Source organism: Silurus meridionalis, chromosome 6 (assembly GCF_014805685.1).
Source record: "Silurus meridionalis isolate SWU-2019-XX chromosome 6, ASM1480568v1, whole genome shotgun sequence".
Taxonomy (NCBI): Eukaryota; Metazoa; Chordata; class Actinopteri; order Siluriformes; family Siluridae; genus Silurus; species Silurus meridionalis.
In genome coordinates, this window is record NC_060889.1 from 10,718,555 (window position 1) to 10,742,234 (window position 23,680).

Sequence of the window (23,680 nt, forward strand, 5' to 3'; positions counted from 1 at the left end):
AAAAGATGAGTATGCCGAAAGCACCTCATGCCCACCGTGAAGTATGGTGGAGGATCTGTGATGCTGTGGGCCTGTTTCTCTTCCAAAGTCCCTGGGAACCTTGTTAGGGTGCATGGCATTATGAACGCTTTGAAGTACCAGGATATTTTAAATAAAAACCTGATGGCCTCTGCCAGAAAGCTGAAGATGGGTCGTCATTGGGTCTTTCAGCAGGATAATGATCCAAAACATGTGGCAAAATCTACACAAAAGTGGTTCAGCAGTCACAAACTCAAGGTCCTCCCATGGCCATCTCAGTCCCCAGACCTCAACCCAATCGAAAACCTGTGGGGCGAGCTAAAGAGAAGAGTGCATAAGAGAGGACCCAGGACAATGGATGATCTAGAAAGATTGTGCAAAGAAGAATGGTCAAAATCCTCTCTGTGTTCTCCAATCTTGTGAAATGTTATAGGAGGAGATTAAGTGCTGTCTTGTTGGCAAAAGGAGGTTGTACAAAGTATTAACATCAGGGGTGCCAATAATTGTGGCACACATGATCTCAAGTTTTTTTTTTTTTTCTAAATGTGTGATTTTTTTACCACCAAAGTAATGTACTTAAATAAAAGGTTGGATTTTTCTCTTTTTTTGCATTTGGGTTCTATGTTGTTTTAAAAAAAAGGAGAATTTTTTGAAGTTCACGACCACATCTTAAACAGGGGTGCCAATAATTGTGGAGGGCACTGTATACCAGTAATTACAAATTACGAATTTATTCAGAAAGCATCATTACAAGTCACACTTTTTTACTTTTTAATTACACATGAGATACATGTTGCAGCAATGGCAGCTGCCCTCTGAGCAGTTTACTCTCTTCCCCATGCACATTTTAGTTCAGTTCTGCAGTGCTTTATTGCCACAAATCTCATTCCATTGTTGGCAAAGCAAATAGTGCAAGTAGACTAAGACAAAGTTAACACACTTGTAGTTTATCGATTACGCTCCTGTCTCTCCATACTTTACGCAACAAAACAATGAACATGGTCCTTTGAGATCCCTAATAGATCGATTCCAGGCTGGTCACATGACAAATGCAAAGGTTTACTGTTAAACCAAAGAACATTTAGGATTTATTCAATATGGAGAGCAAAAAGAAGTGGGAGAGGAAAAGGGCCAGATTAAAGAAGTTTTATAAGTATTGTAAATATGCCAAATTTGAGACAGCAAAACAAGCAATGTACCTGGTGTGACAGGTATCTATTACACACAGTGTAGCACTGCATACTCACTACTGCAGCAATGACCGTTGTGTGACCATCCCAGTGCAAATAATATAAATAAAAATAATCTAGAGAGAAAAAAGATATAGTAAATACTAAAAGTGTGAAACGGTACACAAAATTCATGGTTCTGTAAGTACCTCAGTTTTTAAGTCACTGTTCGGTTCAATTTCAGTACAGTTAGGGGAAGAAATGCAAAACATAAAATTGCTTGTTGTTTACAGTTTACATGAAAAAAATGTAAATAGAATAAATCATATGAATGCAATACACTTTGATTATATTGATTACATTAATAAATACATTTAAACACAAATTAAATTGATTAAATAAAATTAAAGAAATTGAGAAATTATTTTAAATAGTTACAACTTGTTAGACCCAGTTTGGGTAATACAGATCTGTATGTAAGTCTAAGTGTATTTGTGTGTCTGTTTGTGTGTTTAATTTTCTAACGATATGATCTACTTATTTCAGCATACTTTAACAAATGTCTTCATTCCTTTTATCATTCATTAATTCCTCCTCAACATGTGGGACTGTCAGAATTTTGTCCTTTCAAGAGAAATTCTTGAAGCTGGACATAGTTTGCTAGCTAGTGCTAGCTAGAATCCGTAGTGCTAGCATTAGCCGCTAAACAGGAAGTGGCTAGCGGCTAATGCTAGCGCTATGGATTCTTTAGCGGTCTCATGCATGCGCAAAACAAATCTTATTTCCTGTACGCAGTGAGTGGCTACAGTGACACTGCACTAACTCTAGTTATTTTTTTTATACCCCTATTGTGTATGTTTAATAATAATAATTTGAAAAATGCACTCAAAGTGTGAGGCGGAGACTAAACAAACTTGCGGTCCACCACTTAGTAATACTCAGATATTAACTATGTTACGCATGTAAAAAGGATTGCATTCGGTTCAAGTCCTGTACCGAAAAACAGACAGCCCTGTACCGAAAAATTTGGGTGCGAATACGTGTATAACTACACCCCTATTAGATACTCCTCTTCTTCTTTTAGCAGCAAATCATCCGTCTCCATATCACTCTGTCCTTCACATCTGCCTCTACCTGCAGCTTTTCCCTCACCACATCCATAAACCTCCTCCTTGTCCTTCCCGCACAATTACCCTCTGGGGTCGACAAATGCGTGGCGCATTTTGTGGCATTTTTTCCTCATAATGACCGAAACAAACTTAAATTAGTTTTTTTGATTGTACAGATAAGAGGAATACATCATTCAAATCCGCAACGGGTTTACTTTATTTGTATACAATCATAATAACAAAAAAACGCAGTGCTTTTGTAAAATAAAGAAAACAGACAGGTCTGTCATCTCTCTCTCTCCGTCATCTCTTCACACAGATACATAAATAAAACAACCTTAGTGAATACTTGCCTCACACACACAATAAATATATGAATAGAAAGCTCAAAGTGTCTACATTTAAATAAACCAATTCACAGTGAAAACAAATATTCTCTGATTATACAATCCGTATGAAAGTTAGAAGAGGTACAGTTTTTCTCCAGTATCACCTCATTAGCCTTCCGTGTGGAAACATAGCAAAGGTTCCTTTTGGTGTAGTGATTATTTACGTAATTTTAAACATTTGCAAGAATATTTTGTCTTCATGCTCTATGTTGAGTTTGGTTTCACTAATAATAAACATACATTTGCATAAAGCATAAATATTTGTCCATGCCCATGTTGATTAGAGTTAAAAAAAATTTTAAATGTATTAATTTAAGGTACATTTAAAACAGATAAAAATGTACATTTAATTTGCGATTAAATGCGAGTTAACTCATGATAATCATGCATTTAATCACGATTAAATGTTTTACTCGATTGACACCCCTAATACTAATATGACGTGAGGTCCAGTTACCAGAGTTACACTAAAATAGGTAGTAGTAATTGGTACTTTTTTACTTAAGTACATGTCAGAGCCTAAATTTCTTAACCTTAATTTGAGTAAAATAAAAGTATAGTCAGTACTTCAGCTTTTACCAGAGTATTTTAAAAACATGAGTATCTGTACTTCTACTAAAATAAAGGATGTGTGTACTTTTGCCACCTCTTTCCCTCACCTTGTCTCCAAAATGACTTCCATGCATTGTTCCTCTAATGAACTGATTTCTAATCTTGTCTGTTCTTGTCACTCCCGTTGAAAATCTCAGCATCTTCAACTCTGCCACCTTTAACTCCGCCTCCTGTCTTGTAGTCAATGCGTTTCACTCTTGCAGATTCCTTTCTATCACAAATCACTCCTGCTATCACTCTTCTCCACCCACTCCACCCTGACTTCACACTTTTCTTCACTTCTCTAACACACTTTCCATCACTTTGCACTTTTGACCGCAGGTACCTAAACTCGTCCACCTTCTCCACCTCTTCTCCCTGCAACCGCACCACTCCACTGTCCTCCCTCTCACTCACACACATGTACTCTGTCTTACTCCTATGGACTTTCATTCCCTTTCTCTCCAGTGCATACCTCCACCTCTCCAGGCTCTTCTCAACCTGCTCCCTACTCTCACCACAAATCACAAAATCATCTACAAACATCATAGTCCATTGAGACTCCTGTCTGACCTCTTCCGTCAACCTGTCCATTACCACTGCAAACAGGAAAGGGTTTAGAGCCAATCCTTGATGCAGTCCCACCTCCACCTTAAACCAGTCTGTCGTTCCAACTGCACACTTCACTGCTATCCCACTGTCCTCATACATGTCCTGCACCACCCTCACATACTTCTCTGCGACACCTGACTTCCTCATACAATACCACAACTCCTCTCTCGGCACCCTGTCGTACGCTTTCTCTAAATCCACAAATGCACAATGCAAATTCTTCTGACATTTTCTATACTTCTCCATCAACACTTTCAAAGCAAATATTGCGTCAGTAGTGCTCTTCCACTGTTCCTCACAGATGGTTACCTCTCCTCTCACCAAGCTTCCACTACTTTTTCACATAACTTCATGGGGTGACTGATCAACCTAATTCCCCTGTAGTTACTGCAGGTCTGCACATCTCCCTTATTCTTAAAAATTGGTACCAGCACACTCCTCCATTCCTCAGGAATCCTCTCCCCTTCCAAAAAAACTCCACTGCCATCTCTCCATCTCCATGCTTCTACTGGTATGCCAATATTATAGATACTCTACTGCTTTAAATCATGAGATCTTTGTCACTTGACAAACTACAATTTCTAGAGCACCCATCCTTCTCTCATCTTCAAGCTGCGGTCAGTGTTCAGCATATTTAGCATTGAACAATTGTATTTTTACTTTGCTGGAAAATGCATTTGGCATTTTTAGTGTAAAGCCTAATTTATATTTGCATTACTTGCCCTACTGTGTATGTTTAGTTACTGTTAAATACAAAAGCACAAAACGTTAAAATTATTTTATTGAAGCTATTACTTAATGTAATGACCAATGTCAACATTTGAAATTAGCTATAGATATCATATTCAATTTGGGCCATTTATTTTTTTTGCAGTATTTATTTAATTTGTGTTGTACAGCCAGTGCCTACTGTGAAATATTTTAAAAAACAAATTGTCAGAAACGTTTAAACAGTGGATTTGTCAATTTGTGGGCATCCCAAGTGAGTGTGTGGGCCGTTCAGATAAAATTTCTGGGCTGGAAATCAGTCCTACGTTGTCCATGCTGTTATGGTTTACATTATAACAACTAAATACAGTTATTTGTTCTCCAGTGTCTTATTTCTCTCTTTTTTTGAAGTTAATGAAACAAAAACAAGAACAACAAAGAAACACAGCTTGTCATATTTTTTGAGAAACCGGAAATTGTAAACACCTTTGTCCTGAAGAATTTATTGTTTTGGCAAATTTACTGACTATTATAAAGAGCTGACATCTGAGATTCTCTTCTAGTAAATGTTAAATAAACATGTGTATGCTCTGTAGCAGTCTTTCTATATATATCAGTGACATTATGTTTTTCTTTTATTTTATGACTAGTACTACTACTATTTCTAATAAAAATGATATACAGTAAACCCCCCGCTTAACCATGGTTTGAATCTCATGGCCCTGGTTTATTGGTTTAAATGCATTTTCCACATAAATTTGTTTGGCTGGTTTTCCCAGTCTCTCATCGATAGCACAATAGACCAAAAAATATATAGGGAATTGTTTTTATGTTGAAGTTGAGTTTTATGTTGAAATAATGAAATTTATTAAAACAAATATAATTATTCATTATAAAATGAAGTAAAATGCAAATACAATACAGTACTGTATACATAAAATTGCATTTTTGGGGTGGCATCCGCTTATCACGTTTTTTCTTTTATTGTGGGCAGTTTTGAAACGTAACCACCATGATAAATGGGGAGTTACTGTAATCACTAAATGACTGTCGATAAGGTAAAGTGTCTGCCATACAAGTCACTGTGCATTAGCTGGTATTACAGGAACAATAAGGTGTTCTAAATAAACTATAACTGCAAATATAAATTTACAGGTGTAGCAATTTTTTCTGTGCTGTAACAGAAAATGTAACTGCAACGTAAATTTGAGAACTGTCTCGCAAATTTTATATCAAAACATGAACTAGGATTTCGAAGCATGGGGACAGGCATGAACTATGGCATATACTATAACCTGAGAACAATGAATGACAAAAAGATAGATGATGAATCAGGTACTAAACGTAACTTAAATACTTGTGCTCATTAAACAAAATGTAACAGTTATTTGACATGATCTGGTGAGGTGCGGTGGTTGATGAGGAACATAGAGAAGTGCTGATTTTGGCATTACCATGAGAAACAATTTTGATATTGTGGGACATTTGGATTTTCTTCACAAGAACAATGGCTTTTGAATTGCTGCTTTTCTAAAATAATGATAAATAATGATAAAACCCAGCTATTAGGGTTGCACAAGGCAGTGCACTCTTAGTGCCAGTCCCAAGCCTAGATAAATGGGGAGGGTTGCGTTAGGAAGGGCATCCAACGAAAAACATGTCGGTCCAGGCCCGGGTTAACAACGACCGCCACAGATATCGGTTACCGGTGGAATTTGGGCTATTGTTGGCCAAAGGAAGAGAAGAAGAGGAGGAAGACGTCTACAGAGACAGCAGGTAAAGGAGAAGTGGAGGAGAGTGGAGGATAGGGTGGGTACTTGACTGGTAAAGGGAGAGATGGCTGATATGATGGAGTGGAGAAATGTAGATATGGTGTGTGTTCAGGAGACCAAGTAAAAAGGGAGTAAGGCCAGGAACATTGGAGGGGGGTTTAAAAGGTTCTATTATGGTGTGGATGGAAAGAGAAATGGTTTAGGGGTGATCCTGAAGGAAGAGTACAGTAATAGTGTAGTGGAGGTGAAGGGTTCCTGACAGGGTGATGATGAACGTGATGTTGGAAGTTGAAGGGGTTGTGATAAATGTCATCAGTGCTTATGCTCCACAAGTGGATGAAGAAGGGGTGTGCTTGTAACAATCCTTAAGAATAAGGCAGATGTGCAGACCTGCAGTAACTACAGGGGAATAAATTTGATCAGTTACACCATGAAGTTATGGGAAAGAATAGTGGAAGCCAGGCTGAGAGAAGAGGTGACCATCTGTCAGCAACAGTATGGTTTCATGTCGAGGAAGAGCACCACAATCGCATTATTTGCTTTGAGAATGTTGATGGAGAAGTATAGAGAAGGTCAGAAGGAGTTGCATTGTGTGTTTGTGGATTTAGAGAAAGCATATGACAGGGTGCTGAGAGAGGAGTTGTGGTATTGCATGAGGATGTCAGGTGTGTCAGAGAAGTATGTGAGGGTGGTGCAGGACATGTATGAGGACAGTGTGACAGCAGTGAAGTGTGCAGTAGGAATGACAGACTGGTTCAAGGTGGAGGTTGGACTGCATTAAGGATCGGCTCTAAGCCCTTTCCTGTTTGCAGTGGTGATGGACAGGTTGACGGTAAAGGTCAGACAGGAGTCTCTGTGGACTATGATGTTTGCGGATAATATTGTTATTTGTAGTGAAAGTAGGGAGCAGGTGGAGAAGAGTCTGGAAAGGTGGAGGTCATGCTGGAGAAAAGAGGAAGGAAAGTCAGTAGGAGAAAGACAGAGTACATGTGTGTGAATGAGACAGTGAAATAAAGTGGTGCAGTTTCAGGAAGAAGAGGTGGAGAAGGTGGAGGAGTTCAGGTACCTGGTGTCAACAGTGCAAAGTAATGAAGAGTGTGTTAGAGAAGTAAAGAAAAGAGTTCAGGCAGGATGGAGTGTGTGGAGAAGAGTGGCAGGAGTGATTTGTGATAGAAGGGGATCTGCAAGAGTGAAAGGCAAAGTTTATAGGACTGTGGTGAGACCGGCTATGTCTGGGGTGTAAAACTCAATTGCACAGGGGGCCAAAACTCAAAGCACATGTTAGGTCGCGGGCCGAACAGGACATTTATTGAACACACTAAAACTAAATGTTTTTTTAACAGACAGGAATATTATTCCAGAATAAATCAACTTTAACATTAGACCAATATTATTGCCGAAGGGGTTCAGGTGAACCAGTGAAACTCTTTATATTAAATCGCGCTCCCACTGAATCGGATGAGGTTCCTCTGACGTTTGACCGGCCGCTCACTCGGCAGGAAATGCGAATCATTCGTCACGCTGAAAATAACCGGGCATGAAAAAACGCACTTCACCTGTGTTCTGAGCTGCACGGCATCGGGAGAAAAGCTTTACCGATGGTGATTTTTAAACGCACAACGATGCCAAAAGAAAAACTCTCGAGAGAAACTGTTGCGAAAGGAAGGAGGAAGACAGTGAACAATGACTTTCTTGGTTTTCTACTGTTTAGATACAAGCCGAGTAACAGACACTGTCTTTCGTTAAAGCCTGTGTAAAGGTTATTATTTTCAGTGTAGGCCTATAGACAGGTGCGGCTTATTTATGTTCAAAATAAAAATCTTTGTGAAATTCAGTGGGTGCAGCTTATATTTGAGTGCGCTTAATAGTCCAGAAATTACGGTAAACTTTAAATAACTTAAATAAACTTAAATAGCTCTTCATAAAAATATCTCCTGTCAAAATTATACAAATTAGAAATATGAACATGCTGAAAAACCCTAAAAATAAATACAAATAGTGCTTTTAAGTAAAGGTTAAAATAACACCAGATCAAAACAGATTTTTTGCTCTTATGCCATTTTATAAAAAATAAACAAACTTTAAATAACTTACAAATATTTTGCTCTCCATAAAAATATCTTCTATCAAAATGATACAAATTCAAAACATGCTGCAAAAAAACATTTGTGATTTCCAGCAAAAGTTAACATAACAACAAATCAAAACATTCAGTTCTCTTTGCTCTTATGCCATTTTGTTGCACACCTTCATCATGCAGCTCTTCAAGCAGCTTCACTTTGTGATTTTGCTCTGGTGAAAAACGTCTGCTGAAATGTCAGATTCTTCTTTAACTCTTCTACTTTCTGTATCTTCTGCTCTGCATTCAGGTTTTGCCTGATGTTTTGTCTCGTAGTGGCGTCTCAGATTCAATTCCTTAATTACAGCCACATTCGCTCCACAAATAAAACACACGTGTTTACCGGCAGTGCCAGTAAATTATACTCAGAATACCATCGGTTTTGAAAAGCTCTGTTTTTAGAATCAACTTTTCTCTTCGCCATTGTGAGGGGTTTCACAATAACTTTACAATAGGGCTAAATACATCAACAGAAGCTCGACTTGATTGACGCTGTAATGTTCCCAGGTAGCCTAGCGTTTGGCAAGACAGGTGAAGCGCTGCATTATGGGATCTGTAGTTTGTGCGTTATCAGCACTTCATATCGCCGGGCCTTTAATAACAATAATAATAGTTCTATATAAAATGAGTCTTGAGTTTGACACATATGTTCTATGCTGTATGGTTTAGAGAGCGTGGCATTGACTAAACAACAGGAGGTGGAGGTAGCAAAGCTAAAAGTTTTCGTTGGGAGTGATGAGGATGGACAGGATTAGAAGTAAGTTTATTAGAGGGACAGCGCATTTAGGACGTGTTGAAAACAAGGTGAATGAAGTCGTGGAGGAGGAACATGGGGTATATCAGTAGGAGAATGCTGAGGATGGAACCGCCAGGAATAAGGAAAAGAGGAAGACCAAGGAGGAGGTTTATGAGTGTGATGAGGAAAGACATGCAGGTAGTTGGTTTAAAAGAGGCAGATGTAGAGGACAGGGGGGTATGGAGACTGATAATGGGGCTTTTTGGAAGAAGCCAAAAGAAGAAGTAATAATAATACAATGTATATAATAATAATAATAATAATAATAATAGTCAAGTTTGTTAAATACAGCTGGTAGCAAATTCTCTAGGAAGAGAAAAACATTACTCAGAATAAACAAGTCTGAGGAATAACTAAAAAACTTGACTGAGAAGAACAAGGGTTACGTTTTAAGGTGTTTTGCATACTGTGTACATTTTGGATACTCAGTGTGGCAGCGGGGGCGTGGTCGAGCGCCGGTTTGTGAATGGAGGGCGAGGCCGGGAGCAGGTAGACACAGGAATGCCTCACCTGAAGCAAATAATGACTAATGAGTGTTCTCTCTCTTTCAGTGATCGGTGGGGACATTTAAGGAGGAGCGCGAGGATGTTAGTGTGTGTGCCAGAGAAGTGTGGCTGAGACACTGAGCACCAGAATATCAAGAAACTCTCAATAAAAGTGACCTTATTGACTCTGACACTGTCCTGTCGTGGCGTTCCTTTTTCCTCAAATCCATACGCTCTCCCACACTCAGGTTAAGAATTTCACAGTAGGTCAGGTGTCATGAATGTGTTTGTGTGTGTGTTTTGTGTGTCCAATTTCCATGCACTGAATGTATGTGCATGTGCAGGTAAACCCCACACCGACTGCTGTTGAACCCATCATAATCTTCCTGTGTACATCAAGAATTACCAAGAATCTTTCTTTTCAATAAGCATGTGTCTAATTGCCTCTAGCACTACTTCTAAGATACATTCAGCTAACAGATCCTGTGATCTGCAATTACAACACATTAAGACATTTCTGAAAAAAATCATAATAGCAATGCATGGAGCTGTTATATCCTACCTTTTTATTGGTAACATCCCTTCACCTCCTTTTACATAAACATATTTCTGGCTGAAATTACAGGAACTCATTTTGAAGTGTTTGAAATGTTTTACCTTTAAGTAGAGACGAATGACTCCTGTCGCCTTGTGGGAAATGTAGTACCAGAAAGCAAGTTTGCAGGTGGCGCTGGACTCTTTATATACAAAACTTCTCATGTGAGCTTTATTCCCTTTTAAACCTACTGGAGTGGATGCCAAATACAAAAAGTGGCCTTGGAAGTAAAGGGGAAGAAAAAGAGAGGGGTTAGGGGGAAAAAAGAGAATCATTTAAATAAAATACAGATTCAGGATAAAACAAGATTCAGGATTGCAGGCGTGTGTCTTTATAACTATATATAGTGGAAAAAATGCTATACTGAGCAACTGAATTAAAGATCAGCCTGTAGAGATTTTACTTAATTTATTTATACCAATGTCACAAAGAATCAAAATCCTAATTAAATGCTTTGGCAGGGGGTTTAACCTATAGCACAATGATATCAGCATTTAAAACGGCTTTATAGTAATGATTGTTGATAGTACAAACCCACAGAGAGTAAATTCCAGTGCTATTTAATTAGTGAAATTAACAATATTGAGATAAAGCCATATGCAATGCGAAAATAATGCCATTGGAATGTCACAGCCAAGTTGACTGGGCAAAATTAACAGATTCAATAATCGAGGTTTAGAAATGTTTTATTTTATTTTAATTACCCCTGATCATGCAAATCTACTGTTAAATGAAAGAATAAATGTGCGTGCCTGTATTCAAATCTTATTATAGACTATAAAAAAACTATTATGTATAGATTAAACAAGATAAATGGCATCATTAAACCATGCCTTTTGGATCCTGTATTGTTCATGTGTCCTATTAAAGCACATGGTATAACTTTAAGCTTTAACTAAGGCTGCATTGCTTCATACTGTAATTATAAACAGCTCGGAATGCAGCTCTTTACATATGACATGGGACAAGTTATAAGGTTATACTGTAAATCAAAAATTTAGTTGATATCTAGTCATTTGACTTACAATCTACATGCATTTCTTTCTCATTGCAGTATTGGTACTTAAATGACACTCAAATCGACACATGTATCTTAAATAAAGCATGAATCTTTGAGGGTAGTCAGTGGAGTCTAAATGTAAAAATGGCTAATCAGTGTATGATGGAGTACAAACAAACAAAAAACTAATTGCAGAGTAGTTACAGAAACCAGACTGTGGCAGTGCAAGGATTCAGTCCTGGCTGTAGAGCCAGTGTAAAATTGAGGCTTCTAATGCAAAAATATTAAAATGTAAAAAAATAGTTAAAACACGGACAGGCAGATGTTTATGAGCTTTTGCAATGATCTACTTGGAACTTAATGACTTATGTTGACTGTTTTATTTCTGTTCAGTGTCTTTAATGTGCTGTAAGATGGCAAACATTTGCTCACTATGAACATTTCTACTCACTTTCACTCTCTCAGCCTAAAAAGTACAGCAGGCTACAATTTAAGATGTGTAGTCCAACATATATTCTGTATAAGAATTTGATGTGTCAGGTTTTATATAGAGTGCATTTAAAACGTTTTCAGGCGTTTTCAGTTTTTCATATTTTGTTTTTTTGCATTGCAACTTTTTTTACTGAAATTTACACTCCATACCTCATAATGACAAAGCACAAATCAAATTTGTAACAACTTTGTAATTTTCTTTAAATAACAAAACTAAAGTTATATCAAGTCAACGTTAGTATTCAGTTCCTTTGCTATGACACATTAGAAATTGAGCTCAGGTGCATCCCATTTCTTTGGATCATTTTTAAAACATTTGACTGGCGTGCACATGTGGCAAATTTAATTGATTTTATGTTATTTGGAAAGGTACACAACTGTACCTTTCCTACACATGAGGTTTAATACTTGTAAATGCATATAAGAAAAAAAACCTAGCAATGAGTTCAAAGGAAATGGCTACATAGCTCAAAAATAGGATTGTATCAAGGCACAGCTCTGGGGAAGCCTACAAATAATACAGTGGCCTCAATGATTCTTATATGAAAGATATTTGGGACTTTTCATAGAGCCTACTGCCTGGCTAAACTGAGCAATCAGTGGAGAAGGGTTTTGATAAGAGAGGTGAACAAAAATTCTATGCTCATATCTGAGCTCAAGAGAAAAGGTCAACCATAACTGCAATGCTCCACTGATCTGGGCTTTTATGGCAGAGTGGCCAGACGGAAGCCTCTCCTCAGTTCATGACACATAAAAGCCTGCTGGGAATTTGCAAAAAATAAAAAAATAAAAAAATAATTTTATGTGTCTTGCACTGAGAATAGGCTTCAATCTAGGCACTTTGCCATGAAGCCCAGTTCCCTTTCAGGAACTCTAGCTGCGTCAACAACGATTCGGGAGCGCTTCCACGTTGTCCACGCTCTGAATCACATGTGCAATCCATCCAACGGAGAGGCACGACGTCACCAACAGGGCAATGTCACGACCAGGAAGCTATAAAACACGCATGCAGTGGAGCAGACGCTAGCTTCTGTTTGTTCAAGAAGGGCTCTGTGTGTGTTTGTCCCCTACAGGTTTTTGGTAAGGGGTAAACGTCCGAAAGAAATAAAAGCAAGCAATCGTTCAACTGTGCACAAAATGTAATGTAAAATGAGATTACTGTGCAAGTGTATAATTACTTTTTGTATTTATTACCTAAAAGTGTGGTAGGCATGTTTCTGTATAGCTTATATACTGGGTAGTTTCAAACAAGTTGACAGTTACTTGACACTCACTTTGTATTATCATTTTTACTTCAATTCACTATGTTCTACAAAAAAAAGCATAGAAATATATTAAACACACTGCGATTCATACAATATCAAATGCACCCAAATAGCAGAAACACTGTGGATAAAATCCTGAACCACTGCCTATATACATTCACATTAGCAAAATTATATTTGGACACAAGCTTGTGAAATTATGTGAATTGCGCTACATCTGGTTTTAAAGACTTAGAATTACTCATCATCTTACATTCCAGTGCTCATGTTAGTTCTTACTCTCCAGTGCTCTGTATTGTTTAAAGACTATAATCATACTCTTGATATCCCCCAAATGAGGATGGTTCCTTTTGAGTCGGGTTCCCCCTTAAGGTTTCTTCCTCATAACATCTAAGGGAGTTTTTCCTTGCCACATTCACCATGGCTGCTCATCAGGGACAAACACACCTCGTTCACCTTAACTGTTAAATTCTGTATAGCTGCTTTGAGACAATGTCTGTTGTGAAAAGCGCTATAGAAATAAACTTGACTTGACTGGACAAATACAGCCCGTGCGTCACTTGCTTGGGAGCGGAGCACGTAAGATCTTTGCACATGCTGCATACAATTGCCACATATTCGGCTCACATGCTGCACACTTTCGCCTATTTTGCACACCTTCGGCGCATATTCGCCGCACATTATGCGCACATTACATCATGCACATTGTGCTCGCATGTCTATGCGAACGTTCTGCTCCCGGAGAGCACTCCTCAAGGGGGGTGATCTCACACCTCGCGGTTCTCTTCCTGCTGTGTATAGAGTGATACGCTCCACCTCTCTTCCTCCGAGAAAGAGTAGGATGAAAGCTGATAAACCCATAGACACACCCTCGCAGCCGTCCCTGTTTTAGGAGCTGTTGGAGGTAGTGACTTGTGCCGTTGCCAAGCTGGATGTCACTTGCTGAGCAGCAGAATGGTGTCCGTTCAGTAAACTCAACAAGTGCTTTCTGCAACCTGGGTCTCTGCCTCGACACTGGGGTCTGCCCCTTTTTCTTGGACCCTCACACTAAGGTGTCCAGGTCCTGGACTAAGCTTTAATTGGCCTGCCTCTTAAGCCCCAATGTTTCTCTCCACGCAAATGTAGTAGAGCTGAATGAGTGAGATCTCTTCCCATGTGTGGCATCATCCCTCAAGGCCCATTACTGCCCACCGAGCCCCTTGGTTTTGGTGGGCAGGGCCTACGCCAGGAAAGGGCATTGTGCACCTCATTACATGGTGCCTGCCCCACCCTGGTGCCCTTTAGGAAGCTGGTTCGTTAACCCTACCACATTCAGTGCCTAAGGACACAGCCAGCTCCAGCAAGGGCCCTCCTTGTTTCTGCCTGGTACCATAGCGGACCTAGAGGCTCACCGCCTCTCAAGAGGCCCCTAGAACTGCACCAGGGGACCTCACTATATGGTGCCCATCCCTCCTCAGCACCATCAAAAGGTCAGCCTATTAACCCTGCCATGACACATGCTTCAGGGCACTGCGACTTCCAGCGGGTGTCTCCCTCCACTCCAGTTGGTTTAGTGCTGGAGTTCACCTCAGGGTTGTCTCCTTCTAGCCTGAAAGGTTACGTGTCTGTTATCATGGCTTATTGTGCTCCGCTTGCTAAGCAGTTGCTGGGTACACACCCCTTGGTGACACGTTTAATGCATGGCACCCAAAAACTGAGGCCCTGGACGCGACCCAGAGTGCTTGTATGACCCAGAGTGCAAAGCATTGTTAATGCAGCATCTCTTTCCTTCAGGAAACTAGGGTTACATACGTAACCTAGAGATGGTCAGTATAGTGTATTAATGCACTTTCTAAATGCATTCTATACAGTATGTAAACAACCGGCAAAAAACTGATCTGTGTGAAAATGACAGAATTGTGCATCAACCTGTGTAAAAGCTTCAATATCTCAGATATGTTCAATGTTCATGTTCAGTATCTTCCTACCATTTTCATTCATCAGAGTGTGATCATATGGTGGTCTGATGCTCCGGGCCGAGCCAGTGCCTAGCATTAAATAAAAATTGTCTGCAAGGGAACTCTTCCATCCACAACGTCCTTCTTCGAATGAGCAAGAAGTCCCACAGTTCTTCTCATCGCTGTTGTCCCCACAGTCATCAATAAAATTACAAAGTTGCTCTGGTTTGTAACAGGCACCATTATCACAGCAAAGTAATCCCTGTGGGCAGGATCCTGAGAACAAACAGATACAAATAATGTATAATATGTTTATATGAAAAATATTCAAAGATTCATTTTGTAGCACCATGTGTAGAAATGCTCAAAAGTTGGAATTTTAGGGTTTCAAAGGTGTGATGAGGCATGAGGAAGAGGGGAGGTTACTCTAATAAGTAATGAAAAGAGTAAATAAATTCTCTAACCATTTCTTCCAGTGGAGAAGTCAAGACCAGTGGCTGTTTTTTTGTTATATCTACAATGCTTACTGCTGGAACAAGATTTTTTTTCTTCCTTCTATGTAATCACTAACAAATCAATAGGAACCTTCATCACCATGCATGTTCAGGTATGTTCAAGATCAAATCTACAGACCCACAGATACACACACAATCACAACCTGTCATCAGATAACTGAAAAAAAAAAAATTCTGGGACAAAGCTGGGAAGAAGTATGGTGGGGGTGTGTGAATCATATCTCTCATCAGGCAATCTCTGAACTAGCTCCAGAGCAAAGTGAACAAAATTAAAACCCTGAGCCTGACTCTGATGTGCAATGGAATGCTGATCAAATCCACACTACTGCATGCACACTGGCTGCAGATGTATGCTTCATATCAGGTACACCAGGCATCATGTCATCTTACTAGCATGACCGAAACCAGTACACAGGACTTTGATCTAAATGAAGCTTAAAGAAGTTGTTAAATGTGCCACATTCCAAGGTTAATCTTTACTTGTAAAATTAATTGGCGACACAAGCTATTATGAGACAATGCTAGACAATCCACACACACTGATGCACAGACACATTGCCTGAGGAGGGCCAGACAGACGCAGCCATAGCAGAGTCTTTGTTTTCAGGAAGACCACACACAGACCCAGTCACAGCGTTACTCTTGAGAAAAAACCTAACAACAGCACACACTAAGCTTTTTGTGTCACAGGGACATTTGTTCCCATTTCTCACACCCTGCGGTCTTGTCAATCAATGTGAAAACCCGACTATAGATTAAAACGTCTTACCTCCCTGTCTACTGCATTCTCACTCATTCTGCCTCTGTCTCAGAGGAATCAATGTGTAAATAACTCAAGGGATGCTAAAGGGCCCCATTGCTTTTCACATAGAATGTCTCGCTGTACACCAGTTTAGGCAGGACAGACACCAGCTAATAATGGACCTACTAATAAGAAAAAAACACATTGAATAGAAGTGAATCATGCAGTGGAATCAACGGACAAACACAAAATCTCTGCAAGAGACAAACATAAAAAAAAGCTGATATATGCTCCATGGTTCTTGAAAAACAAACATTTTTCAACTACCAATGTTTCACTTTCTTTCATTTATTTCCTTCACTCCAGTCTACACAGCTCTATGCAAACTAATGTCCAGACTTAGTTGGCTGTGCTCTTTTGCTATCACCTTGTGTCTTGGCAGAGAACCAATCGAGACACTACTCCAGGGCAAAACTTACTATAGACAACCTATCAGTGCTTAATGCAGTGAGAAAGAACAGGCCAACCCCAGGAAGGGGAAAAAGAAAAGGATAAGGAAAGTGATTGAGAGGGCTGCATGGAATGTGATATTGTGATAAAATATAAATTTGTGTTTCGACATTAGCCATTTGGAGCTGCTTAGATAGGTTTATGAAAAAAACCTCGTCAGAAGATGAAGAAATAATCTGAGGTATATGGAACCATAGAAACTTCAATGAGAAGGGAATTAAATATTGCAATGGTATATATGGGGTAGGTATAGGAAGGAGAAAATATTGGTTGAAAAAGCAATAAGGCATTGGGAGTCATAAATTTGACCCAGTGATGGCAGGGAATTTAAGTGCTTATAATGGTATCAGAAGGTTTTTAAATTAGTTTTTACTTTGAATTTATATGGACCAAAACGGTTTCCATTAGGGTTAACAGAACAGAAGGAACCAGCTCGCATTGAACGGACCCAATGCAAAATAAGATAAAACAAACAAAAAGCCTACCAGTTTGCATAGGGTCTGGGAGGTTTGTCTTTGAATCATGGTTAAAGAGACAGCCTGGTGAGAAAGTGATGTCATCGATGCTGATATCTCCCCTTCCATTTTGACCCATTCTGCCCTCAAACATGACTTGGAAGTGCTCTTTGGAGATAAGGGGTACTTCCTGTCTGATCCAGTAGTTGCCCTGATACCCTGTGAGGTTGAGGAGGAGGAGGAGTGAGGACTTTGTGATCATATACACACTCAGAGTGCCAGCGCCCTCACCAGACATGTGCAGGTAAAACACCATCTACAAAAAAAAAAAAAAAAATGCTCATAGAAAATACTATTTAACACTTCTTAGAAGCAATCAATTAATTTACTGACACACTTTATATGGGCAAAAGTAAGTGGACATCCTCCTGTGGATCCTCCTTTAAACTCTACACAATTAAATTTAGTCCTTCACTGAAACCCAGAGACCCAAATCTGTTCCAGCATGACACTGCTCCTGTACACAAATAACTCTAGGTCTGTAAAGACATTTGAAGAGGAAAAAGTTGTGGTGGCTTCCACACTTACAGGCCTGCTTCAAGACGACTTAACACCTTTTACATGAACTGGAACACTGACTGCACACCAGGTCTCCTCAGCTGACATCACTGCCTGAACTCATTAATGCTCTTATGGCTTAATGATCCACAAATTCTAGCTAGCTTTGAGAGAGAGAGAGAGAGAGAGAGAGAGAGAGAGAGAGAGAGAGAGAAAGAGAGAGAAAGAGAGAGAGAGAAGGTAAAATCTGACAGACTTAAACATACTTAATTAAGGGCGGACAGTTCTGTTTGTGTTCTGCTTGTTGGGGCAGTTAGAACAGATGGAGGGACTACTTGGTGAAGCATGGGCAGGATACTGTAGACTGTAACAAGCAAACCAACTGGCAGTAGTGTAAAGAGAATGTTGTTGGAAGTAGCTCAGATTCCTTATAGCTATGTGCAGTTCTGTTATTCTATCATGGCAGTTCTCATGTCTATGCTGGAAACAGAAGCAGCTTCCAGTAGACAAATTCCCATCACACATGTTTAAAAACACAACTCAACTAGTCATACACCTTGGACTCAATTTTCACAGTATAGGACTTTTTTCATTTCTAAATGTTATTCTGTTTTTATTCCCTTTGCTTATTACCCCTCGCTGATCGCTTCACCTTTCCTTGCACCTCGACATTCAAACTGGGTAATGTCTTTGTTTTTATTGCTTCGATTATTAAAGACAATGTCCTAGCCAGCATTCCTGACAGCATCAAATAGTTAGAATAAATGGAATGTCTACCAAACCCATACTACTGTAGTGAATAGTATGCTGTCTGGAATGCAGCCTTGATTTCTCTTGAAATCTTTGAATGTGCTTTAAATTGGCAGTGAAAGATTTGAGATTTACCATGGTGGAATATGGTCTAGCATAACCCACATGAAGACATGGTCACATCCTGCATTTTACTTGCAGTAGCATTTATCTTTAAAGTTTTTTGTAATTTTTGGACTGGATGGAACTCAATCAAGCGCACACAAACCACTAATTTAAGAGCTCTTTTCTGTAGCAAACCATATAGACAGACTTTTTAATAAATATATAAAGCGAAGGGGTTTGGATTCTCTCATTAGTTATGAACTCCAACAGAGCTCTACAGACAACACAAACACGATCACAAGCATACAAAATGTCTCTCTCTCTCTCTTTCTCTCACTCTCTCTCTCTCTCTCTCTCTCTCTATCTCTCTCTCTCTCTCTTTCTCTCTCTCTCTCTCTCTCCCTGTCTCTTTCTAATTGGCTTCCTTTCAGGGTGAAGGACTGCAATTGATTATTATTGGAGGTGCATCTGCGGCTGAACAACAGAACCCTTTCAGGTGGCCAATCATATATATATATATATATCCCCCCATCTCTTTGTCCCTTTCTTTCTTCCACAGACACACCAACAATGAATAGTTGATTGATTCCTGCATAGCTGCATCTTCAAATAAATGAGAATCATCTAAAATGACTTGACAGAAATGATTCACATGCACTCACACGGACATCTACAAGCTTGAAAAGAGAATAAAGGACACGATAGTATATAGTATTATAGTTTCACAGACACTGCTTTTAAAAAGCTCAATTTTTCCAGCCTAACACTATTTTATCCACTTACATCAAACAGTGTCCCAATCACCCAAATAATCTATAAATTTATCTGTAATGCCATTTAATTTGTTTAAAAACTTCTGTCTCTTTATATGTGCTACTTTTAGTAGACCAGGTGGTGTTTCAGTTGCTTCAGGATAAAATTACACTTAAATCAATGGTGAACAGTATGCATAATATCTGACCTTGCATTCTCTACTGCTCTGGCTGAACACTGGGCTGGAGATTCGAGCCATGTCCCCAGAGGATTTGACAAAAGAGTTCTCTTTGTACAGGTAGTGGCCTGAGGGGTTACGCAGGGTGTGATCAGTTGCTGGGCTTGTTCCTACAGTGGCTCTTCTTCCTGCTTTAATCAACCAGTCAGAATTGTCACTCTCCAGTTGGTGCCAGGAGCAAAGGTCAAATTCAAAGTTACAATGGCCATGAAAGCCCTCTGTAAAAAAGAGGAACAAGAACTTACCAATCAACTAACACATGAAGAGGAAAAAAAATGTTACAAGGCATTTAGTGAACTACAAACTAAATACTTTTACTTAAAAAAGCAGTTCATAAATTAATGAGACCAAAACAACATGCAAGTAAATACCAATTAACTTTTGTATAATTGCATTAAATTCTGATGGCCCTAAGATGATAGACAGGCTGGAAACCTAAAAAAATCTCCTAACTTTGAATGATCAATACTTTTAGGTCTTTTTTTAACTTATTTATTATAAGCACTTGCTTTCTGATCAGCACACCTAAATTGAACATCTTGGTATAGTTCATAGCAATAAATTTCATAGTTTCTTGTAATATCTTACTGCAGATGTAGTGGTTTTCATCTGAGCCGTCCCCACAGTGGTCAATGAAGTCACATAAATTGGCACCAGGAATACAGAGTCCATTTGCACAAGCAAACTCATGATTGGTGCACGGGAGACCGTAGAAAAGTGGTGGTGCACAGTCAGTAAATTCAACATCATCAACAACCACATCACCCATGTAGCTTACACCTCGTTTACTACAAAGGATGACCTGAAAGCAGAAATTGAAAGCAGAAATTTTTCTGGTATCAGTACTTTACTTCACTATTTATTTTTCAGACAATTTTTTACTTTCACTCATTTCACAATTTTAACACAAATATCTCTACTTTCTACTTCTTACATTTTCAAACCAGGTTTGTTACTTTTTTTTTTTTTTTATCTATTTGGTGACATGATCAATATTTTTTCTTCTCTCTGCATGCCTTTTTCAGCACATCAACCTATTTCTTTTAATTGCATTACTTTTTCAGCCTACCACTGGTGTATCATTTCCTGGCTATCATGCACCACAGACATAGGCTAGCCTATGAAGCTAGCAACAAGCAAGGCAGAAGGCAACAAGAAGTATGATGCTGACATGGATTAGACAGAGAAAGTCAGCGATGTAAACGTGACTGAGAACAGAGACATTCCTGAACATCATCATCTTTGCTCTACTTTTGTTTTATATGGTGGATGTTCAGTCTGGATACATTAATTAGCTAACAAAATAAAAAATTCTTTTGGATTAATATATTAATATGATGTGAGGTCCAGTTACTGGCATGACAGTAAAACAGGTGGTATTAAAGGCTACTTTTTACGTAAATACATGTCAGAGCCCAGGCTTATTTTCTTTAACTTGAGTAAAAAAGTGTAGTCAGTACTTTAACCTTTACCAGTCTTTTAAAACAAAAGTATCTGTACTTATGTACTTGAGTGAACAATGTGTGTACTTTTGCCATCTCTGCCTAAAAGCACCATATACTGTTATATAAGACTAATTTAATTCAAACATCTTTTCAGCATGCTCATCCTCACAACCAGTAAAAATCATCCATTCTTCCATTTTTATATTACTTGTCCTTCAAAGGGTCATATGCAAGCCTGGCACCTATCACAGAGAAGGAGGCATGGTGTGCCAACCCATTACACACAGACCTATTCACACACCACAAACAGTTTTCTCAAGGTAGCCCCCAAGGCACTCCAAACACACAGGGCAGAGGCGTGATTCAAAGCCTCAACCCTAGAGGTGCATGACAAACATGCTGCTGGCAAATGCCTCATGCAAAACAAAATAGATGAATGATGTACATAAAAATATCAACTAAACTTCAAAGCCTATTAAATAATTTGACAGTTTAGTCAAGTTATATCTACATCTAAGAAAGAAACTGAGAGAAAGTGAATTATGCAAAAGTAGATTATGCATAACTCTCAAACAAGGAAAAGGAGCCAAAAGGCATTTAGACCTGCGATATATAATATGCACAGAGAATAGATACTTCAGTGCTGTGGGCAGCCTCTCAAAAGCACTTCAAAGCTTCAACAGTCAAGGTTTGAGAGGGTTTATAGAGAGTGTATGTGCCTGTATGTGTTTGGGGGTAGATGGAATGTTGATAAAACGTTAATGATGTAAAGTGAAGGATCAGTTGAGAAAGGTTGAGATATTTCTGAGCATTCAACATAAGACATACTTTAACTGTTTGACTCCATATTTAACCAAACATTCATGCAACCCTGCATAGAAGCATTCTTAAAGGTCCAATTGTGTTATAATTGTTATATATTCTAATAATTAAAAAATGTTAAGTAACTATTATGTATGATACACAAGGATGAGAGCTGTTCAGGGTTGGATAGAGGGGTTTAGGGTTTAGGGTTGGATAGAGGGGCGTAATTGCCTCAAAACCATGTTTAGGGTTGGATAGAGGGGCGTATTTGCCTCAAAACCGTGTTTAGGGTTGGATAGAGGAGCGTAATTGCTTTAATTATAACTTCTTTGGGCAGAAATATTTGGAGCCTGGCATTTTTCAATGGAAAGTTAGTTTAACTTTTTGGAAATGGCACTTTTGCTTATTCATTTATTTAACATAATGAGACTGTTACACTGTTGTGGGTTAAATTTCAATGCAGTACGTGGTTTGGAATATATATTATACACATTTTACATGATTTTTAAAGACTTACTTAGTCTTATTCACTTAGATACATTGTTAGGTCAGTACTAGATATTAGAGGTTTTCCAGACAAAAAGTCAGAATTACGTATAGCATTTGTAGTTACTTGACCAACTTCATAAATAAAGCAGGACACTACTGGGTGATGTTGGGTTTCTGTACGTTAAGTATCATGTTTAGCAATTCACACATTTTTACAATAACACTGGTCCAAAGATAAAGCAGATACTGAAGAAACTAGAGCTTTTTTCATTTAAAACACTATACAATTACCACAATCATGTTTAGCCATTTCAAACTAGGATAAAAAAAATCATACTTTAAATACTTATTAAAAACTGCAAGTTCTTAAAGAGCTCTTTTCTGATTTTCAGGTTAACCATTACTGTGAAGCACAGCATTACAAGGAAACTCAGTGCTGATCACAAACAGGTCTGAATTTATTTTTTGGCCGCTTGTGAAAAAAAGGCTGGGAAATCTTGCATTCTAGTTAAAGGGGTTTGTGTCCTGTATTCTATTATTAACACTATCGACACTCATATACAGTATGCGCATCTTAACTCTTTTTTTTTTCTCACCTGTACAATGTAATCTTTCAATGGAAAGTGTTTTTACAGACCTGAAAATTGTGGCGGATGCCGATAAAAACTTTGCCACGCATCCAGCGGCTGCCTTGGTTTCCAGTTTCAGACCACACCTCGTGTGTGACATTACCAGACTTAATAAGAACCTGCAAACACACAAATGAAAACATTTGGCATACAGACATCATGTAATTTTTAGTAAATACAATTGAAAAGTGTACAATTTGAATTTTTAGTATAAGATTCACTTTTTAACCCAGACCTTATAAATGGAAATCGTTAAAAATGTGACAACAGCTAAAAAGTGCTTTTGCTATAGATCTGCATATTATATTGTTCAATAACTGTTATAATCTGAGCTGATATTTCAAACATCTACCTGTAGTGTTCCCACAGTAAAGCCACTCATGTAGTACCAGAATTCCATAGTGCACTGGGGCCCTGTGGCGGTGATTGGTGGAGTTATAAGATCAGACACATGGCCATACCCACCATTAGAGCTGTCTGCATAGATGTACCATCCTTCTGCAGTGCCACTAAATCCAACACACAAAAACAAAACCACACACATACACACAAAAAAGTGTGCAACTGTGCAAAGGATTAACCAAATTGGATGGTACCTACATTACATTTTATTTTAAATGAATAGAAGAA

General features: G+C 38.7%; 1 protein-coding gene across 5 annotated transcripts in view; it reads right to left on the bottom strand.

Moving 5' to 3' along the window:
• The window catches only part of malrd1 (MAM and LDL receptor class A domain containing 1), a 73,984-nt gene that overhangs the window by 37,815 nt on the left and 12,489 nt on the right, over positions 1–23,680 (bottom strand). For all 5 annotated transcript variants that reach the window (XR_006926285.1, XM_046852538.1, XM_046852537.1 and 2 more), the window contains exons 14-20: positions 23,403–23,559; positions 23,059–23,169; positions 20,272–20,485; positions 19,654–19,901; positions 17,310–17,595; positions 15,088–15,333; positions 10,426–10,583 (exon numbers count right to left, since the gene is read on the bottom strand). Coding sequence is in view for 4 of the 5 variants with exons in the window: in XM_046852538.1 (XP_046708494.1) it covers positions 10,426–10,583; positions 15,088–15,333; positions 17,310–17,595; positions 19,654–19,901; positions 20,272–20,485; positions 23,059–23,169; positions 23,403–23,559 (1,420 nt within the window). In the remaining variant the exon portion in view is untranslated. The remainder of the gene's footprint in view (positions 1–10,425; positions 10,584–15,087; positions 15,334–17,309; positions 17,596–19,653; positions 19,902–20,271; positions 20,486–23,058; positions 23,170–23,402; positions 23,560–23,680) is intronic.